This window comes from Scyliorhinus canicula, chromosome 14 (genome assembly GCF_902713615.1).
Source record: "Scyliorhinus canicula chromosome 14, sScyCan1.1, whole genome shotgun sequence".
Classification (NCBI taxonomy): domain Eukaryota; kingdom Metazoa; phylum Chordata; class Chondrichthyes; order Carcharhiniformes; family Scyliorhinidae; genus Scyliorhinus; species Scyliorhinus canicula.
Window position 1 is genome coordinate 2,249,662 of NC_052159.1, and position 21,192 is coordinate 2,270,853.

General features: G+C 49.8%; 1 protein-coding gene across 1 annotated transcript; it reads left to right on the forward strand.

Annotated features, from left to right (window-relative positions):
• The first annotated feature begins 4,326 nt into the window (after window positions 1–4,326).
• LOC119977478 (ankyrin repeat domain-containing protein 50-like) lies at window positions 4,327–20,790 on the forward strand. The gene is made up of 3 exons (XM_038818459.1): window positions 4,327–4,573; window positions 11,280–14,828; window positions 20,535–20,790. Exons 1-2 carry the CDS (start codon window positions 4,552–4,554, stop codon window positions 14,822–14,824), a joined length of 3,567 nt encoding a protein of 1,188 aa, XP_038674387.1. The 5' UTR covers window positions 4,327–4,551; the 3' UTR covers window positions 14,825–14,828; window positions 20,535–20,790.
• Window positions 20,791–21,192: the final 402 nt, after the last annotated feature.

Below are 21,192 nucleotides of genomic sequence, written 5' to 3' on the forward strand. Positions count from 1 at the left end.
CCCGTGCTGTACCTGTCATGGGAGTGTTTGATGGGGACAGTGTAGAGGGAGCTTTACTCTGTATCTAACCCCGTGCTGTACCTGTCGTGTTTGATGGGGACAGTGCAGAGGGAGGTTTACTCTGTATCTAACCCCGTGCTGTACCTGTCCTGGGAGTGTTTGATGGGGACAGTGTAGAGGGAGGTTTACTCTGTATCTAACCCCGTGCTGTACCTGTCCTGGGAGTGTTTGATGGGGACAGTGTAGAGGGAGCATTACTCTGTATCTAACCCCGTGCTGTACCTGTCCTGGGAGTGTTTGATTGGGACAGTGTAGACGCAGCTTTACTCTGTATCTAACCCCGTGCTGTACCTGTCCTGGGAGTGTTTGATGGGGACAGTGTAGAGGGAGCTTTACTCTGTATCTAACCCCGTGCTGTACCTGTCCTGGGAGTGTTTGATGGGGACAGTGTAGAGGGAGCTTTACTCTGTATCCAACCCCGTGCTGTACCTGTCCTGGGAGTGTTTGATGGGGACAGTGTAGAGAGAGCTTTACTCTGTATCTAACCCCATGCTGTACCTGTCCTGGGAGTGTTTGATGGGACAGTGTAGAGGGAGCTTTACTCTGTATCTAACCCCGTGCTGTACCTGTCCTGGGAGTGTTTGATGGGGACAGTGCAGAGGGAGCTTTACTCTGTATCTAACCCCGTGCTGTACCTGGCCTGGGAGTGTTTGATGGGGAGAGTGTAGAGGGAGCTTTACTCTGTATCTAACCCCGTGCTGTACCTGTCATGGGAGTGTTTGATGGGGACAGTGTAGAGGGAGCTTTACTCTGTATCTAACCCCGTGCTGTACCTGTCGTGTTTGATGGGGACAGTGCAGAGGGAGGTTTACTCTGTATCTAACACCGTGCTGTACCTGTCCTGGGAGTGTTTGATGGGGACAGTGTAGAGGGAGCTTTACTCTGTATCTAACCCCGTGCTGTACCTGTCCTGGGAGTGTTTGATGGGGACAGTGTAGAGGGAGCTTTATTCTGTATCTAACCCCGTGCTGTACCTGTCCTGGGAGTGTTTGATTGGGACAGTGTAGACGCAGCTTACTCTGTATCTAACCCCGTGCTGTACCTGTCCTGGGAGTGTTTGATGGGGACAGTGTAGAGGGAGCTTTACTCTGTATCTAACCCCGTGCTGTACCTGTCCTGGGAGTGTTTGATGGGGACAGTGTAGAGGGAGCTTTACTCTGTATCCAACCCCGTGCTGTACCTGTCCTGGGAGTGTTTGATGGGGACAGTGTAGAAAGAGCTTTACTCTGTATCTAACCCCATGCTGTACCTGTCCTGGGAGTGTTTGATGGGACAGTGTAGAGGGAGCTTTACTCTGTATCTAACCCCGTGCTGTACCTGTCCTGGGAGTGTTTGATGGGGACAGTGCAGAGGGAGCTTTACTCTGTATCTAACCCCGTGCTGTACCTGTCCTGGGAGTATTTGATGGGGACAGTGTAGAGGGAGCTTTATTCTGTATCTAACTTCGTGCTATACCTGTCCTGGGAGTGTTTGATGGGGACAGTGTAGAGGGAGCTTTACTCTGTATCTAACCCCGTGCTGTACCTGTCCTGGGAGTGTTTGATGGGGACAGTGCAGAGGGAGGTTTACTCTGTATCTAACCCCGTGCTGTACCTGTCCTGCGACATGTTTGATGGGACAGTGTAGAGGGAGTTTTACTCTGTATCTTACCCCGTGCTGTACCTGTCCTGGGAGTGTTTGATGTGGACACCATAGAGGGGGCTTTACTCTGTATCTAACCCCGTGCTGTACCTGTCGTGTTTGATGGGGACAGTGCAGAGGGAGGTTTACTCTGTATCTAACCCCGTGCTGTCCCTGTCCCAGGAGTGTTTAATGGGGACAGTGTAGAGGGAGCTTTACTCTGTATCTAACCCCGTGCTGTACCTCTCCTGGGAGTGTTTGATGGGGACAGTGCAGAGGGAGCTTTACTCTGTATCTAACCCCGTGCTGTACCTGTCCTGGGAGTGTTTGATGGGGACAGTGTAGAGGGAGCTTTACTCTACCCTGTGCTGTCCCTGTCCTGGGAGTGTTTGATGGGGACAGTGTAGAGGGAGATTTACTCTGTATCTAACCCCGTGCTATACCTGTCCTGGGAGTGTTTGATGGGGACAGTGTAGAGGGAGCTTTACTCTGTATCTAACCCCGTGCTGTACCTCTCCTGGAAGAGATAGAATGGTGTTTGCAGAGTTTGCTGCTGTATAAACTGAATACAGGGGTAGGAATGTGAGGAATTTGAAATGTGTCTGTTGGGGAAATTCCAGTGTTTGGTATTTCTGATTCTTCATGTGAGCTCGAGATTTTGACTTGGTGCTTCGGATCACAGAATGTTGCAGCACCGGAAGAGGCCCTTCAGCCCATTGTATCTGTGCTAACCATCAAACACCTCTCTATTCTTTTCCCATTTTCCAGCACTCGCTCCGGAACCTTGGGTGCTGTGGCATTTCTCGCGCTCGTCTAAATATTTCTTCAATGTTGTGAGGGTCGCTGCCTCCACCCCCCTTTCAGGCAGCGAGTTCCAGACTCCCATCACCCTCTGGGTGAAAAGGTTTTCCACAAATCTCCTCTGAATCACCTGCCCCTTGCCTTAAATCTCTGCCCGGTGGTTATTGACCTCTCTGATAAGGGGAAACGTCCCTTCCTGTCCACCCTATCCCTCATCATTCTGTACACCTCAGGGAGTTCCCCTCCCACGGCCTTCTCTGATCCAGGGAAACAACCCCAGCCTAACCAGCCCCCCTTCATAGCTGAAACGTTCCAGTCCAGGCCACATCCTGGTGAATCTCCTCTGCTCCCTCTCCAGTGCAATCACTTCCTTTCTATATCCTTCCTTGCTTTGTGCGTGCAGTATTTACCTCGAGGGTTTCTAGCTGTTCGACGAAGGCTTGTCAGTCCCTTCTCCTTTTCCTAAGTGCCTGTCCACCATGCATATCCTGATATTGGAATGTGAATTGGAAGGAAAGGTGATTTTTGATCAGGTGGTATAGGTGCTGCCCACCAACTCTCCTGTTTGAACTACTTCCATGGCTTCCCTCCTTCACTAAAACCAGCTGTAATTTCCTCTGGAATATCTCTGTCCTCAGCTCCTCCACTGAAACTCTTACTCATACATTTGTTACCTCCAGACTCCTGTTTTCTAGTCATCTGTAAGCTCGCCTCCCACATTCTACCCTCCATAAACCCATCCAGAACACTGCATCCATAAGCAGCAAGTAACAGACAGAGCCCAGCGATTCCACAACAAACTCATCAGACCAAAGTTCTGCAGACCCTGCCACAGCCAGCTGTGAATGGTGGTGGGCAATTAAACAGCTCGCTGGAGGAGGAGGCTCCACAAATATCCCATCCTCAATGATGGAGGAGCCCAGCACATCTGTGCAAAAGACAACAATCTTCAGGCAGAAGTATCCAAACTCGCAAAAGTTCCTTTCACTCGTCAACCTTTGTGCTCACTGACCTACACTGACTACCAGCAACACCTGGATTGCAACATTCTCATCCTAATTTTTAATCTCTCAAGGGTCCTGCCCACCCTATCTCTATAACCCCGCCAACCCTTATTACCCTCCTCCGTACTGTCCCACGATGCTTCCCATTTCCCTCAGTCTCTTGTCTCATGTATTTCCAGCCTTCGGCCCACACGCTGGGGATCGCTGCCCACTTGTTTAGTCAAGCCTTCAGTCACCCTCCTGTTTTCTGTTTACATGTCAAGTAAATTTGCAGGTTCCATATGACCATAGGCTGCTTTCCCCTTCCACCTGGTGGTGATTTGAAAAAATGAAATGAAATGAAAATCGCTTATTGTCACAAGTGGGTTTCAAATGAAGTTACTGTGAAAAGCCCCTAGTCGCCACATTCCGGCGCCTGTTCGGGGAGGCTGTTCCGGGAATTGAACCCGTGCTGCTGACCTGCCTTGGTCTGCTTTCAAAGCCAGCGATTTAGCCCAGTGTGCTAAACCAGCCCCTGGTTTAATCTGAGGGTCACCACTTCTCAGACGAGGGGCAAGGTTGAGAAGACGGGGCCTTTGTCAATAACCTCAGCCGGTCCGGGGAGTGGTCCCGTGCTGTTAGTCTGGCTCTGCATCACGAACCAGCTGTCCAGCCCACTCCGCTAAATTGGCCCCAGTGTCGACATGCACAGTTTCCTTGCCTGTGTGTCTGTCAGGTAATTGTAAATTTTGGGCTGCAGTACAAGTGAGGGAGGAAATATTATGGGTTTGTCAATGTGAAGTCCATTCCTGAAGGGGCTGATATAAAAAGAGAAATTATTGAGTTGGACTGTCCTCTGTTTCCCTTCGTTTAATGTAGGGCTGTACTCCTGCCCCTATTGGACATCCAGCCACCATCACAGAATCTTCTGTTGCTTGTGGACTCCATCGATGAAGGCGAAATCTTTAAAGATGCGGATTGGAAACCTTCAGCCAAGAGTGCGACTATTGCAGAACTTCTGTCCAATCACCAAGAGCTCTTCCCATCCTGGTTACATCTGGTGTGTTCAGCTCGCAAGCAAAACAAAATGGTCAGCAGAATGTTTACAGGTAAAAATAGTTAATAATAATAATCTTTATTAGTATCACAAGTAGGCTTACATTAATACTGCAATCCAGTTACTGTGAAAAGCCCCTAGTCGCCACCTGTTCGGGTCACAGAGGGAGAATTCAGAATGTTCAATTCACCTAACAGCGCGTCTTTCGGGACTTGTGGGAGGAAACCAGAGCACCCGGAGGAAACCCACGCAGTCACGGGGAGAAGGTGCAGACTCCGCACAGACAGTGACCCGGGGCTGGGATCGAATGCTGGATCCTCATCACCCTGTGGCTGCAGTGCTACAGCCTACGAATCTAACTCTTCCCCAATCCCCGTCCTACCCAGACACACACATGGTGGAGGGTGGGACGGTTAAAAAATAAAAGGGCTGTGATGAATCTTTGCTGCTGAGGTGTTAGTCTTAGTAGTCGGCGATCTTGAAACCATCGGTTTGTTTGGATCGTCTAATGTTTGTCTGCAACGAGAACTCGCAGACTGGGCAGCACGATAGCACAGTGGTTAGCACAGTTGCTTCACAGCTCCAGGGTCCCAGGTTCGATTCCTGGCTTGGGTCACTGTCTGTGCGGAGTCTGCACGTCCTCCCCGTGTCTGCGTGGGTTTCCTCCGGGTGCTCCGGTTTCCTCCCACAGTCCAACGATGTGCAGGTTAGGTGGATTGGCCAAGATAAATTGCCCTTAGTGTCCAAAAAGGCTAGGTGGGGTTACTGGGTAAACGGAGGCGTGGGGCAGAAAGAGGGGGAAGGGCCTGTCTGTGCTGTACTGTTCTATGTTCTCCACTGACCTGGGCTTTCACAGAGAAGGTTCCTCTCCAGTCTGTGCAATTCTACCCTATGGCCACCAGATGGACCCTGAGCCTCACTGAGTCAAACTGAAGTTCTCACCATGAGAATTTACAAGATAATTTTCTGCTCTCTCTACCTCTGGAACGCTTGTTTGCTCTTTCTGCTGATCAAGATTAACTGTGGGTGAAGAGAAAGTAAAAGGCCCTTTCTTCCAGACCTGTCGAGATCTCAGGGGAGAGCTGTCAGCACTGTGCCTTCCTCAGCCATCTAAACAGAGGTTTGCCTTTCACAGATCGGACTGGAGACGGCTTGCAGCCTTTGATCAGAGGTTAAACTTTCACACGGTTGGCAGAGAGTCCGGACCTGCTCATTGCAGCTGAGATATCAGAGCGAGAAATTTCTGGGAGAATATCTAACAGGCTCCTGTCCCGCCCCTTCTCAAATGGAACCTGCCCTAGGCTGCTATCCAAGTCCATCAAAACAACACCACGAGCTATGCCACAGAGCACACTGTACCAGGGTGTGTGCCTTGGTCAGTTCATAAGCAGCTGGCAGCGGTGGGATGCGGAATGCTGAATCTCAGTTCAAAACCAAAAGTCTGTCATTTTAAAAACAGCCAGCAGGAAGGCATTGAAAGGAAACCAGGATCAGACAAGGATTTAAAAGAGGTTCCTTACAAATCAAATCCATGTCTTGGAACGGACAAGGTGCATACTGTACCCAACCAACCCATATTTGCAAAACTCAAAACATAGTGTCCAACATTCAATGTGATTTCACAATTGGACATTTGCTATCCTTAGCATGCTAAAAATTACGCTGACAACAATTTAAGATTGTGTGTCGGGCTAACAGTGTGCCGTATTAACCTGTATTGGAAACTATATATATTAATACACAGGGCCTTGTGTCGACAGCTATCCTTCTGTCGTCTGCAGACAGGAAGAACATGTACACACATTGCACCTGTTTCAGCGAAACAAATTAAATGACACCCATTTGCTGGTTCATTCCGCAGGGAAATACCTTGACCAATCATCATCAGGCTATCTGGTTTACTGTTCACCATGCTTGGCAGTTAACTGTCAGTCACCATCAACTGTGGTGCATTTTCCATGGCAACGTCTCTACCAATCAAAGTCCACTTGCCAACCAATCAGCATTCTCTGTTATACAGTATAAATTGTAGTTTTCCCCTCATATTGGGGTTCTTGGAAAATGACCTGATGAGCACTAGACCAAAAGCTTTGACGTGTCTCTTTTTTTCAGCAATATAGTTAGATTTAGCATCATTATGGAAAAGGACAAAGATAGAACAGGGATAAAAGTTCGTCACTGGGAAGACAGATTTTACAAAGCCGAGAGTTGAGCTGGGAGAGTAGACAGGATGCAACTATTCGAAGGAAAATTGGTGGGAGGCATTTCGTGTCCTGACAAAGGAAAAGGGTGGTACAGCCAAATCTCGAGCTCCTGGTGATCCAGAAGCATTCAGGTCCAGACAAAGCAGCGAAGGAAAGCTGGTGACAGTTACAAAAGCTTGAAGTCAAAATGGAAATTAGGGAAACAAAGAGAGGATGCAAACAAAATTGGCAAATCATTTTTTTTTTAATTCTAAGATGTTCTACTCGTACATTACTATCAAGAGAATAACTAAGGAAAAAAAATAGGGTCTATCAGATGACACAAAAATTGTTGGTGTTGTAGACAGGGAGGAGATAGTCTTTGGCGACAGACTGATATTGATCAGCTGGTAAATTGGGCAGGGCAATGGCAGATGGAATTTAATCCTGATTAATGTGAGGTGATGCATTTTGGGAGATCTAATAAGAGGGATATACACAATGGATGGTAGGTCCATAGGGAGTATCGAGGAACAAAGTCCTTGGTGTACAAGTCCATAGCTCCCTGAAGGAGGCAGCACAGGGAGGTAGGGTGGTGAAGAAGGCATCCGGAATGCTGAACTTCATTAGCCGGGGCAAAGAATATCGGAGCAGGGAGGACTTGCTGCAACTTTATAAAACATTGGTTAGCTGACAGATGGAATATTGTGGGCAGTTCTGGTCGGAAGGACGTGATTGTACTGGAGGGCGTGCAGAGAAGATTCACCAGGATGTTGCCTGGGATGGGAAGTTTCAGCTATGAGGAGAGACTGGATACGCTGGGTTTATTTTCCCTGGAGCAGAGGAGGCTGGGGGGGGGGGGATCTGATAGAGGTTTACAAAATTATGAGAGGCATAGTTAGGGTGGATTGAGAGAATCTCTTCCCATGTATCTTAGATCAGAGTGTATGTTTAAGGGGAGTAAATGGTTTCGAAGAGACCTGAGGAAACATGTTTTCACCCAGAGGGCAGTGGAAATATGGAACATGCTGCCTGAGAGGATGGTGGAAGCAGGAACTCTCACAACATTTAATAACAGTAGGAAGTTAGTTGGGGCAGCACAGTAGCATTGTGGATAGCACAAATGCTTCACAGCTCCAGGGTCCCAGGTTTGATTCCCAGCTTGGGTCACTGTCTGTGTGGAGTCTGCACGTTCTCCCCGTGTCTGCGTGGGTTTCCTCCGGGTGCTCCGGTTTCCTCCCACAGTCCAAAGACATGCAGGTTAGGTGGATTGGCCACGCTAAATTGCCCTTAGGGTCCAAATTGCCCTTAATGTTAGGTGGGGTTACTGGGTTATTGGGTAGGGTGGAGGTGTGGGCTTGGTTATGGTGCTCTTTCCAAGGGCTGGTGCAGACTCGATGGGCTGAATGGCCTCCTTCTGCACTGTAAATTCTATGTAAAAGTCTTACAACACCAGATTAAAATCCAACAGGTTTGTTTCAAATACTAGCTTTCGGAGCGCAGTTCCTTCCTCAGGTGAGTGATTTGAAACAAACCTGTTGGACTTTAACCTGGTGTTGTAAGACTTCTTACTGTGCTCACCCCAGTCCAACGCCGGCATCTCCACATCATAACATTTAATAAGTGTCTGGACGAGCACTTAAATCAGCAAGGCAGAGTCAGCTATGGACCAAATGCTGGTAAATGGGATTAGTATAGCTTGCTATTGATGGTCAGCATTGACATGGTGGGCCGAAGGGCCTGTTTCTGTGCTGTATGAATCTGACTACATTGTGGGCTGGGTTCTCGATGTATACTTTGTCTCAGTCTTCACTAAGAAGGGATGATTCAGACATTCTAGTTCGAGGAGGAGTGTGGAATATTAGATAGAATGAGAATGGGGGAAGAGGAAGCACTGGAGGGACTGGCTTCCATGAAGATGGATAGATCACCGGGGTCAGATGGATTGTATCCCAGGCTTTTGAAGGGAGCCAGGGAGGAAATGGTGATTGCTTTGAGGATTATTTTCCAACCCTCACTAGATACAGGCAAGGTGTCAAAGAATTGGAATTCTGAAAACAGTGTCCCATTATTTAAAAAGGGAGTGAGGGATAGGTTCGAAAACTATAGGCCGATCAGTCTGACTTTAATGGTGGGCAAATTATTGGAAACAATTCTGAGAGACAGGATTAACTTAGAAAGGCACGGATTGATGAGGGACAGTCAGCATTGTTTTGTTCGGGGAAGATCGTGTCTTCCTAACTTAATAGAAGTTTTTGAGGAAGTAACAAAGAGGATTGATGAGGGTAGTGTAGGGGATATTGTCTACATGGATGTCAGCAAGGCATTTGACAGTGTCCCAATGAGGGGACTGGTCAGAAAAGTGAGATCTCAATGGGATAAAGGGATCACAATGGGATAAAGGGATCTCAATGGGATAAAGGGATCTCAATGGGATAAAGGGATCGCAATGGGATAAAGGGATCTCAATGGGATAAAGGGATCTCAATGGGATAAAGGGATCGCAATGGGATAAAGGGATCGCAATGGGATAAAGGGGTCTCAATGGGACAAAGGGATCTCAATGGGATAAAGGGATCTCAATGGGATAAAGGGAAAGGTGGCGAGTTGGATCCAAAATTTGCTCAGTGACAGGAAACAAAGGCTAATGGATGTTTGTGCGAATGGAAAATAGTTTCCAGGGCTGCTCCACAGGGCTCGGTGTTGGGCCCTTGTTGTTTGTTGTATATATTAATGAGTTTGACTTAAATGTGCAGATGACACAAAAATTGGCCGTGTAGTTATTAGTGAAGAGGATAGCTGTCCACTCCAGAATGATATCAGTGGTTTAGTTGAGTGGGCAGAGGAGTGTGGAATGGAATTGAATCCAGAAAGGTGTGAGGTAATACATTTGGGGAGGCAAACAAAGCGAAGGAACTCTCAATAAGCGGAAAGATATTGAGAGGGGTTGAGGAAGTGAGGGACCGTGGAGCGCATGTTCCCAGGTCCTGGAGGGTGGTGAGACAGGTGGACAATTTCATAGAATTTACAGTGCAGAAGGAGGCCATTCGGCCCATCGAGTCTGCACCGGCTCTTGGACAGAGCACCCCACCCAAGATTAACACCTCCACCCTATCCCCATAACCCAGTAACCCCACCCAATACTAAGGGTAATTTTGGACACCAAGGGCAATTTCTCAAGGCCAATCCACCTAACCTGCATGTCTTTGGACTGTGGGAGGAAACCGGAGCACCCGGAGGAAACCCACGCACACACGGGGAGGATGTGCAGACTCCGCACAGACAGTGACCCAAGCCGGAATCGAACCTGGGACCCTGGAGCTGTGAAGCAATTGTGCTATCCATAATGCTACCGTGCTGCCCTTAAATTTGGTGTGGTATTGCAGGAATGTAATCAAGGCTAAGAAACTTCAGTTATGAGGCTAGATTGGAGAGGTTGGGACTGTTCTCCTGGGAGAGAAGGCGGAGAAGAGATTTCATCGGGGTGTTCAAAATCATGAGGGGCTAAAAGAGTCGAGAATGAGAGGACAAAGATTTGAGGTGATTTGCAAAAGAAGCAAATGTGATGTGAGAAAAAGCTTTTCCGCACAGCGAGCGGTTGGGGTCTGGAATACACGGCCTTGGAGTGTGGGGGAGGCAGTTTCAATTGAGGCAATAAAAAGGGCATTAATTAATTATTGAATAATAACAATATGCAGGGGTACGGGGAAAAAGCAGGAGATAGCACTGAGTCATGATGCTTGTTTGGCGAGCTGGTGCACACACGATGGGCTGAAGGGCCTCATCCTGCTTTGTAACAATTCTGGGATTGTGTAATGCTGGAACTGTATAAAACGCTGCTTAGGCCACAAGGAATTTTATGTCCAGTTCTGGTCACCACATTACAGGAAGGAGGTTATTGCCCTGGAGAGAGGGCAGAGGAGGGTTACAAGAATGTAGGCAGGGCTGGAAAATAATAATAATAATAGCTTATTGTCACGAGTAGGCTTCAATGAAGTTACTGTGAAAAGCCCCTAGTCGCCACATTCTGTCGCCTGTTCGGGGAGGCTGGTACGGGAATTGAACCGTGCTGCTGTTTAGCCAGCTGTTTAGCCCACTGTGCTAAACCAGCCCTTAGTAGCTATGAGGAGAGATTGGATAGACCGGGGTTATTTTCCTTCGAACAGAGGAGGCTGAGGGGTGACCTGATTGAGGTTCCACAATTATGAGGAACAGAGTCGACAGGAAATACTTGTTTCCCCTACAGGAGCGGTCAGTTACCAGGGTGCATAGATTCTCGGTGATTGGTAGAAGGATTAGAGGGGACAGGAGGAAAATGTTTGCACCCAGAGGGTGGGGATTGTCTGGAATTCACGGCCTAAGTTGGTGGTTGAGGCTGAAACTCACAACTCATTTTAAATGCAGGTGGAGCTGAAGCGCGAGAGGCTGCAAGGCCACGGGCCTGGTGCTGGAATGGCCTCTTTCTGCACCATTCTATATTGTAACCCGTGCCTGGCCAAGCAATGTTCTATACATGTTTCAGGTGACTTCTCCCAGCAATGAATTTGCTCATTTTGTATATTTGTTTCCTGTCAGGTTTCCGGAGAATTTGCCTGGACGATCTCCGTAAATCGCACATTGTCAAGGATGTGCAGCAGTACATTCTGAGCCGATTGGACCAGGAGGAAGCTCTGAGGCACCACCTAACACGGGAGACGGCAGAGATGTTAAACCAGCTTCACATCAAGAGTAATGGTTGTTTTCTGTATCTGGAGAGGGTATTGGACGGTGTGCTGGAAAGCTTCATCATGCTTCGTGAAATCCGGGATATTCCAGGAACTCTCAACGGGCTTTACCTGTGGCTGTGTCAGCGACTCTTCACCCGCAAGCAATTCACCAAAATCCAACCAATCCTCAACGTGATGTTGGCCGCCCAACGACCCCTCACCTTGCGAGAGCTGTTTGAAGCCGTCTGGACCAAGGGCACATGTTTGACGGCCACTGAGTTCCAGCAGAAGATGGAGATGGTGTCTAAACTCCTGCTGAATGTGCAGTCAGGCAGCAAGATTCTCTTCCACCACAGCTTTGCCGAATGGCTACTGGATGTCAAGTACTGCACTCAGAAGTACCTGTGCAGTGCGGCGCAGGGGCACGCCATGCTGGCAATGAGCCTGACCTGCCGTGCCAGGGAGCTGACTCCTGCTCAGGTGCAAGAATATGCCCGGCACCTTGTCCACTCTCAGCTCCAGACTGACTCCAGTCGCCTGGCCCTTTGGATGGTGTGGAGCGGAGCACCAGTCACCCGGGAGTCCCTCAACTCGATCTTACCGGTGGAACAGGAGGTCCTCCAGCTACTGGTCAGGGCTGGAGCCTACACCACTGACCAGGAGGGTGGAGACTCCTCAGGGGTCATTCACCGAGCTCTGGAGAGGGAGGACTCCATCCGTATGCTGCTAGAGAATGGGGCAAGTGTCCACCAGCGCGATTCGAGTGGACGCACGCTTCTGGCCAGTGCAGCTTACAGTGGTAACCTGGAGGTGGTCAACTTGCTGCTATCCAGGCAGGCTGATCTAGAGACTGAGGACTATCAAGGACAGACTCCCTTAACCCTGGCTGCTCGAATGGGTCACACCAAAGTCCTTCATTGCCTGATCTCACACGGTGCCAACATCAATCATGCTGACCAGGACGGCTGGACAGCACTGCGTTCAGCGGCCTGGGGGGGACATTCAGAGGCACTGACTGCACTGCTGGAATCCGGGAAGGCCCACGTGGACAGCACAGATACTGACCACCGGACGGCACTAAGGGCTGCCGCCTGGGGTGGGCACGAGGACATTGCCCTCACCCTGCTCCAGCACGGAGCTGAGGTTAACAAAGTGGACACAGATGGACGGACTGCACTGATTGCTGCTGCATACATGGGGCATCGGGAGATGGTGGAGATTCTGTTGGACCACGGCGCTGAGATCAATCACCGGGATGTTGATGGGCGCTCGGCTCTCTCTGTGGCGGCCCTCTGCGTTCCCGCAAGCCGTGGCTATGCCAATGTGGTGAGCCTGCTGATCGAACAGGGTGCAGAGGTCGGGCACCGGGATCACGATGGTCTGACTCCGCTCCTGGTGGCTGCTTACGAAGGTCACGCAGATGTGGTGGATCTACTTCTGGAGGGGGGCGCGGACGTGGATGAGGCCGATACGACAGGGCGCACACCGCTACTGGCCGCAGCCTCCATGGGTCATGCTGCTGTTGTCAACGCATTGCTCTTCTGGGGTGCCGCTGTGGATACCATCGACAGTGAAGGCCGGACAGTGCTCAGTATCGCTGCTGCTCACGGCAACACCGAGGTGGTGCAGACCCTCTTGGACAGAGGCCTGGATGAGAATCACCGAGACGACATGGGCTGGACTCCCCTCCACATGGCCAGCTTCGAGGGTCACTGCTCAGTTTGCCTGGCACTGATCGAGCAGGGTGCCAGGGTGACAGAGGTGGACAATGATGGAAGGATCCCACTTATCCTGGCAGCTCAGGAAGGTCATTACCAGTGTGTCCAGGTCCTCCTGGAGTATAAGACTCCTGTGGACTCCCGGGGCTATGATGGGAGGACAGCCCTGTGTTCTGCAGCCCTCGAAGGCCACAAGGAGGTGGTGAAGCAGCTGTTGACTAAAGGGGCAGGTGCAGACATGAAGGATGCAGACGGGCGGCCCTTGCTGTATCTCCTGGCCTTGGACAATCAAATGGACATGATGCAGCTGCTGCTGGATGATGGAGCTGCCAATCTGGAGTCGAGAGACTTGGATGGACGGACGGTTCTGCACGTGTGTTGCTGGCAGGGTAATCTGGAGCTGGTAAAGTTACTGGTCAAGTATGGGGCAGAGGTCAATGCTTTGGACAATGACCGTCGCTCAGCCCTGCACTCAGCGGCGTGGCAGGGCCATTCGCCCGTGGTGCAGTTTCTGATCGAAAGCGGGGCTCCTGTTGATCATGCCTGTAACCAGGGAGCCACTGGACTCTGCATCGCCTCTCAGGAGGGTCACACTGAGGTGGTGAGGATACTTGTGGAGAAGGGAGCAGATCCTAACCATGCTGATCAATATGGCCGCACGCCAATGAGAGTGGCAGCAAAACGTGGGCAGGCAAGAATCATGAAGCTGTTGGAGAAATTTGGTGTACCCATGTTCAATGGTTACGTGGCACCAGCCCCTGGACAGAAATCAGATGTACACTCCTCCACCACAAAGACGCTGTCCTCTGGTACATCCAACAGCTCTGGAAGTCCCAGTATGACGGGTGGAGAGATGCGTTTTGCCAGACACACCCCCAGTGACAAAAAGCAAATGGGAGCAACAAGCTCACCGTCCGGTTCCCCGGACTCCACTGCGGATCATCGCAAGTCTCTCATGTCCAACAACTCTTTGAAGAGTTCCAAAAACTCATCTATTGTCACCTCGTCCACCTGCCATTCATTGGCCACTGATCAGACGGTGCCTATTGATAGCTTGACCTTCACACAGCAGATCCAGCAACACTCGTTACCTCGCAGCCGGAGCCGACACTCGATTCTTACCTCACCTTCCTCCACCCTGGTGAGACACAAAGCCAGCTTGCAGACTAGCGCCATATCAGAGGCAGCAAAGAGCCCCAGTCGGCATGGGGGGAGCTCACCCTTATCTAGCCCAGTGCTGGGCGTGGAGTTGGCAGAGACTAGTCCCAAAGGGAAGAAGGGAGTGACAGGAAAGGTTGGACTAAGCAGCGTTCCAGAGCTGATTCCCAAAACTGAAATCTCCAAGAGGAGCTTGGAGATTACATCACCACTTATCACATCGATCAGCAGCAACAACAGGCCCCCTGTTGAGTGGGAGGCATCACCCTTCAGCTGGAGCTATGACAAGCAGACGGCGCTGTCAGAGATTGAGGAGAAACGGAACGGAATCCTGAGCAAGTCCCAGTGCAGAAGCCACAAGAGTCCCAAGGCGTCTCCGCAGAAATTGAGCTGTAGCAGTGCAGTGGAGAAAGTGATGATGGAACCACTGATTGCAATCACTACCCTGGACCCTGAACTCAACCTGAAACAGGCCATCAAATTACAATTTGAGGGACCAACCAGTGGCTTTAATTATAAGAAGGAGACACCTCTATGAGGGGGTAAGATGCTGCTGTGCGACGGTAAAACTTTCATCTCCTTGGTTTTTTTATAAATTTAGAGTACCCAATTCATTTTTTCCAATTAAGGGGCAATTTAGCATGGCCAATCCACCTACCCTGCACATCTTGGGTTGTGGGGGCGAAACCCACGCAGACACGGGGAGAACGTGCAAACTCCAAACGGACAGTGACCCAGAGCCGGGATCGAACCTGGGACCTCGGCGCCATGAGGCAGCAGGGCTAACCCACTGTGCCACCGTGCTGCACCATTTCATCTCCTTTGTGAGGCACCTTATTAAAGAATGATAAAACATAGAAGGAGGCCATTCAGCAAATCCTGTCTGTGCTGGATCTCTTAAAGTTCAACCAAATTCGTCCCTCTTTCCCCTTTTGTTTCCCCCACAACTTCCCATTTGAAAGTTATCCTTGCTCCTAGCCCACTGCTATTTCAGGCAGCAGCTTCCAAATCACAACAACCCGCTGTGTGAAAAACAAATTCATTCCCTCATCTCTATTTAATCATCTTCAATCCGTGTCCACTAATTACAGAGATTAGCATTTAGCATTTAATTTGACAGTAAAAATCTAGCGTCAGGGCCATATAGTTAATTGTAACTCAATCTAAGAATAATTCAAGTATTTAGTTAAAATTTATTAACCAGTGTGTAAATGTCACTCAGCGGGGTGCAGTGCTCTAACTGTGAGAGGTGGCAGATTTGTGACGCTTCCAGCGTTCCGGTTGACTACGTGGTTCGGTTGGAGCAGCAATTGGATGCATTTAGGAGCATGCAGGTGGCAGAAAGCGTCATAGATAGGAGTGATAGAGATGTGGTCATACCCAAGGTACAGGCAGAGATGGGTGACCGCTAGGAGGGATAGGCAGTCAGTGCAGGAATCCTCTATGGCTGTCCCCCTCTCTGACAGGTAAACCACTTTGGATACTGTTTGGGGGGAATAGCCTATCAGGGAAAACAACAGCAGCCAGAGCAGTGGCAACACAACTGGCTCTGTTGCTCAGTAGGGGAGGGCAAAGGTGAGAGCGATAGTCATAGGGGACTCTACAGTAAGGGGCACAGATAGGCGCTTCGGTGAACGTGAAAGAGACTCCAGGATGGTGTGTTGCCTCCCTGGTGCCAGGTTCAAGGGTGTCTCTGAACGAACACAGGACATCCTGAAGGGGGAGGGTGATCAGCCAGAGGTTGTAGTTCACACAGGTACTAACGACATAGACAGGAAGAGAGATGAGGTCCTGCAGAAGGAGTGCAGGGAGTTAGGCAGGAAGCTAAAAGCAGGACCTCTCGGGCTGTATTCTCAGGATTACTCCCTGTGCCACGTGCCAGTGAGGCCAGAAATAGGAGGTTAGTGCAGCTAAACACGTGGCTAAACTGGTGGTGTAGGAGGGAGGGTTTCAGATTTCTGGACCATTGGGATCTCTTCCGGAGCAGGTGGGACCTGTACAAGAAGGACGGGTTACATCTAAACTGGAGGGGCACCAATATCCTGGCTGGGAGGTTTGCTAGAGTAACTCGGGAGGATTTAATCTAGTTTGGCAGGGGGCTGGGAAACAGAATGTTAGCTGAGAAGGTGTAATAACTGAAGGGGAAATAGAGAACACAAATGGAATGGAATGGAATGAAAATCGCTTATTGTCACGAGTAGGCTTCAATGAAGTTACTGTGAAAAGCCCCTAGTCGCCACATTCCGGCGCCTGTCCGGGGAGGCTGGTACGGGAATCGAACCGTGCTGCAAATAAAAGAACAACATCACCCTCAGGTGGAGCAAAAAAGGTGACAAGTGTGAAAAGGGAGGTGGTCAATGCAGGATTGAGGGTGTTGTACCTAAATGTGCGCAGTATACAGAACAAGGTCAATGAGCTCGTTACACACATTGAAATTGGCCGGTACGATGTTGTGGGCATCACAGAGACGTGGCTGCAACGGGATCAGGGCTGGGATGTAAACATACAGCGATATGTGACCTATCGGGCGGGGTTGCATTGTTAGTAAGGAAAGAAGTTAAATCGATAGCAATGAGCGATACAGGATCAGAAGGTATAGAATCTGTGTGGGTAGAGTTGAAGAATCGTAAAGGTGAAAAGACCCTGATGGGAGATATGTACAGGTCCCCTAGCAGTAGCCAGGATGTGGGGCAGAAAATAAATCAGGAGATAGAAAAGGCATGTAAAAAAGGCAATATTACAATAATCATGGGGACATCAATATGCAGGTGGACTGGGAAAATCAGATTGGTAGTGGATCCCAAGAAAAGGAATTTGTGGAATGTCTAAGAGATGGTTTTTTGGAGCAGCTTGTGACAGAGCCGACTAGGGAACAGGCAATTTTGGATTTGATGATGTGTAATGAGGCAGACTTGATTAGGGAACTTAAGGTGAAGGAATCCTGAGAGAGCAGCGACCACAATGTGATAGAATTTACCCTGCAGTTTGAGAGGGAGAAGCTGCAATCAGATGTAACGGTATTACAATTAAATAAGGGTAATTACAAAGACATGAGGGAGGAGCTGGCCAGAGTTGATTGGAGAAGGAGCCGAGCAGGGAAGGCAGTGGAACAGCAATGGCAGGAGTTTTTGGGGGTTATTCGGGAGGCACAAGGAGGAGGAAACGCTGAGGGGAGGACAAGGCATCCATGGCTGATGAGGGAGGTGAAGGACAGCATAAAGGCTAAAGAAAAAGCATACAAAGTGGCGAGGATTAGTGGGAAGCCAGAGGATTGGGAAGCCTTTAAAAGCGACCAGAGGACAACTAAAAAAGCAATAAGGGGGGAGAAGATGAAGTCTGAGTGCAAGCTAGCTAGTAATATAAAGGAAGGTGGGAAGAGATTTGTTCTATATATATATATATATAAAAGGTAAGAGAGAGGCAGAAATAGACATTGGACCTTACAGGATACTGCCAGGCCTGGATAGAGTGGACGTGGAGAGGATGTTTCCACTTGTAGGAAAAGCTAGAGGCAGAGGACACCATCTCAGACTAAAGGGACGATCCTTTAAAACAGAGATGAGGAGGAATTTCTTCAGCCAGAGGGGGGGTGAATCTGTGGAACTCTTTGCCGCAGAAGGCTGTGGAGGCCAAATCACTGAGTGTCTTTAAGACAGAGATAGATAGGCTCTTGATTAATAAGGGGATCAGGGGTTATGGGGAGAAGGCAGGAGAATGGGGATGAGAAAATATTATTGAATAGCAGAGCAGACTCGATGGGCTGAGTGGCCTAATTCTGTCTTATGGTCTTATGGTTAAGGAATAGTTTCTTTGTTTTTATTCTGTCAAAACTCTGAAAGATTTTGAACAATCCTTTCAAGTACACTCTGAATCTTTTTGACTTTAAAAACAATTCCAGCTCCATTTCATCTGTTTGTGCTGTGGGTGTGGGCATCGTTGGGGGAGATGGTGAGGGGCTGCCTTTCTGAACTGCTGCAGACCCCCCTGGGTGGAGGTAGGAGAGCTGTTGGTGCAGTGGGATTGACAATGGAGAAATAATCAAGCCCAACTCCCAACTACAGCACTGGGTGAAATCTGAAATCAATACAGAAAATATCTGGATTTGAAAGTTTAAGAAGGGGGAGACCATGAGGCATTGAGGTGAAAAAAAATGTCTTCACTCAGTGGATGGTGATACTGTGGAGTTCTCCGGCACAGAATTTGGCTGCGGAGGCCGAGTCACTGAATTAACTGAAGAAAAGTTTTTTTTTAGATTATAATGGCAGCGAGAGATATGGGGAGCAAGCGGAAATAAGTATAAACCCTCTGACAGTGCGGCACTCCCTCAGTACTGACCCTCTGACAGTGCGGCACTCCCTCAGTACTGACCCTCTGACAGTGCGGCACTCCCTCAGTACTGACCCTCTGACAGTGCAGCACTCCCTCAGTACTGACCCTCTGACAGTGCAGCACTCCCTCAGTACTGACCCTCTGACAGTGCGGCACTCCCTCAGTACTGACCCTCTGACAGTGCGGCACTCCCTCAGTACTGACCCTCTGACAGTGCGGCACTCCCTCAGTACTGACCCTCTGACAGAGCAGCACTCCCTCAGTACTGACACTCTGACAGTGCAGCACTCCCTCAGTACTCACCCTCTGACAGTGTGGCACTCCCTCAGTACTGACCCTCTGACAGTGCAGCACCCCCTTAGTACTGACCCTCTGACAGTGCGGCACTCCCTCAGTACTGACCCTCTGACAGTGCAGCACTCCCTCAGTACTGACCCTCTGACAGTGCAGCACTCCCTCAGTACTGACCCTCTGACAGTGCAGCACTCCCTCAGTACTGACCCTCTGACCGTGCGGCACTCCCTCAGTTATGACCCTCTGACAGTGCGGCACTCCCTCACTACTGACCCTCTGACAGCGCGGCACTCCCTCAGTACTGACCCTCTGACAGTGCAGCACTCCCTCAGTACTGACCCTCTGACAGTGCGGAACTCCCTCAGTACTGACCCTCTGACACTGCGGCTCTCCCTCAGTACTGACCATCTGACAGTGCAGCATTCCCTCAGTACTGACCCTCTGACAGTGCAGCATTCCCTCAGTACTGACCCTCTGACAGTGCGGCACTCCCTCAGTACTGACCCTCTGACAGTGCGGCACTCCCTCAGTACTGACCCTCTGACAGTGCGGCACTCCCTCAGTACTGTCCCTCTGACAGTGCAGCACTCCCTCAGTACTGACCCTCTGTCAGTGCAGCATTCCCTCAGTACTGACCATCTGACAGTGCAGCATTCCCTCAGTACTGACCCTCTGACAGTGCAGCATTCCCTCAGTACTGACCCACTGACAGTGCGGCACTCCCTCAGTACTGACCCTCTGACAGTGCAGCACTCCCTCAGTACTGACCCTCTGACAGTGCGGCACCCCTCAGTACTGACCCTCTGACAGTGCAGCACTCCCTCTGTACTGATCCTCTGACAGCGCAGCACTCCCTCAGTACTGACCCTCTGACAGTGCAGCACTCCCTCAGTACTGACCCTCTGACAGTGCAGCACTCCCTCAGCACTGACCCTCTGACAGTGCGGCACTCCCTCAGTACTGACCCTCTGACAGTGCGGCTCTCCCTCAGTACTGACCCTCTGACAGTGCGGCACTCCCTCAGTACTGACTCTCTGACAGTGCAGCACTCCCTCAGTACTGACCCACTGACAGTGCGGCACTCCCTCAGTACTGTCCCTCTGACAGTGCAGCACTCCCTCAGTACTGACCCTCTGTCAGTGCAGCATTCCCTCAGTACTGACCCTCTGACAGTGCAGCATTCCCTCAGTACTGACCCTCTGACAGTGCAGCATTCCCTCAGTACTGACCCACTGACAGTGCAGCACTCCCTCAGTACTGACCCTCTGACAGTGCAGCACTCCCTCAGTACTGACCCTCTGACAGTGCGGCACCCCCTCAGTACTGACCCTCTGACAGTGCAGCACTCCCTCTGTACTGATCCTCTGACAGCGCAGCACTCCCTCAGTACTGACCCTCTGACAGTGCGGCACTCCCTCAGTACTGACCCTCTGACAGGGCGGCGCTCACTCAGTACTGACCCTCTGACAGTGCGATGGTCTCTTAGAACGGAATCATAAGTGTCAGAATTGTTCTCAAATATCTGGGGTTTTGCTCAATATCATGACCTCCTGGTTTGGAGGCAACAGTGCGTCCGCTGAGGAGGAAAGAACTGACCCTAACCTGTTTTCTCTGTATTTTCACAGGAATGCTATTGCAAGAGACTGTGTTGCTGTGAAAACCGATCCATTCAATGCAGTGACTGTGTTTCACTGAGCACAATGTCTGAGATTCCGGGAAAGGCAGGAAGGTTTTGGCGCAAACCTTTGGAATACCACTATATAATTCAGGAAAAGTGGAGACTTGTTCCTGGACAGTTAAAATGTATAATTGTGTAAATATGTATTTGCGCTCTGTGCTATGTTTAATGCGGATGTCTGCTGTTAAACAGTCTGTACAGTGTTAGGATCTTTTCCTGATGTAATCAGGATGAAATTTTTATTTTTATTTTTTTCCTACAGCATTAACACTAATGGGAAGTTGGTGTGAAAGGTCAGCGTGGTATTATCCTAATCTCTGACCGGAGTGGAAACCCCTCCCCCACACTTGCCCGACATTGCCCTCTGACCCAAAGTCAAGTCAAAGGTCAAACTCTCCTAAATAAGTTTGAGTATAGGAACAGGGTCACACTGAGCAATTTGCCCCATAATATTCTCAGTATCCCATAATAGTCACAAGCTGTGCCACTGTTACTAGTATTACAGTCATGTACATGCCCACGTGAATGGCACACGTGCCATTGACTAATTGTGAACTTGCTGTAGAACAGACCAGTGTTATTATTCGTGATGTCCATGTGAACAC

Excerpts from the sequence above, each read along its gene's own strand:
- LOC119977478 (XM_038818459.1), top strand. The coding sequence starts at position 4,552 with ATGGTCAGCAGAATGTTTACAG. Across the intron at positions 4,574-11,279 it reads GGTCAGCAGAATGTTTACAG|GTTTCCGGAGAATTTGCCTG; the intron begins GTAAAAATAGTT and ends GTTTCCTGTCAG.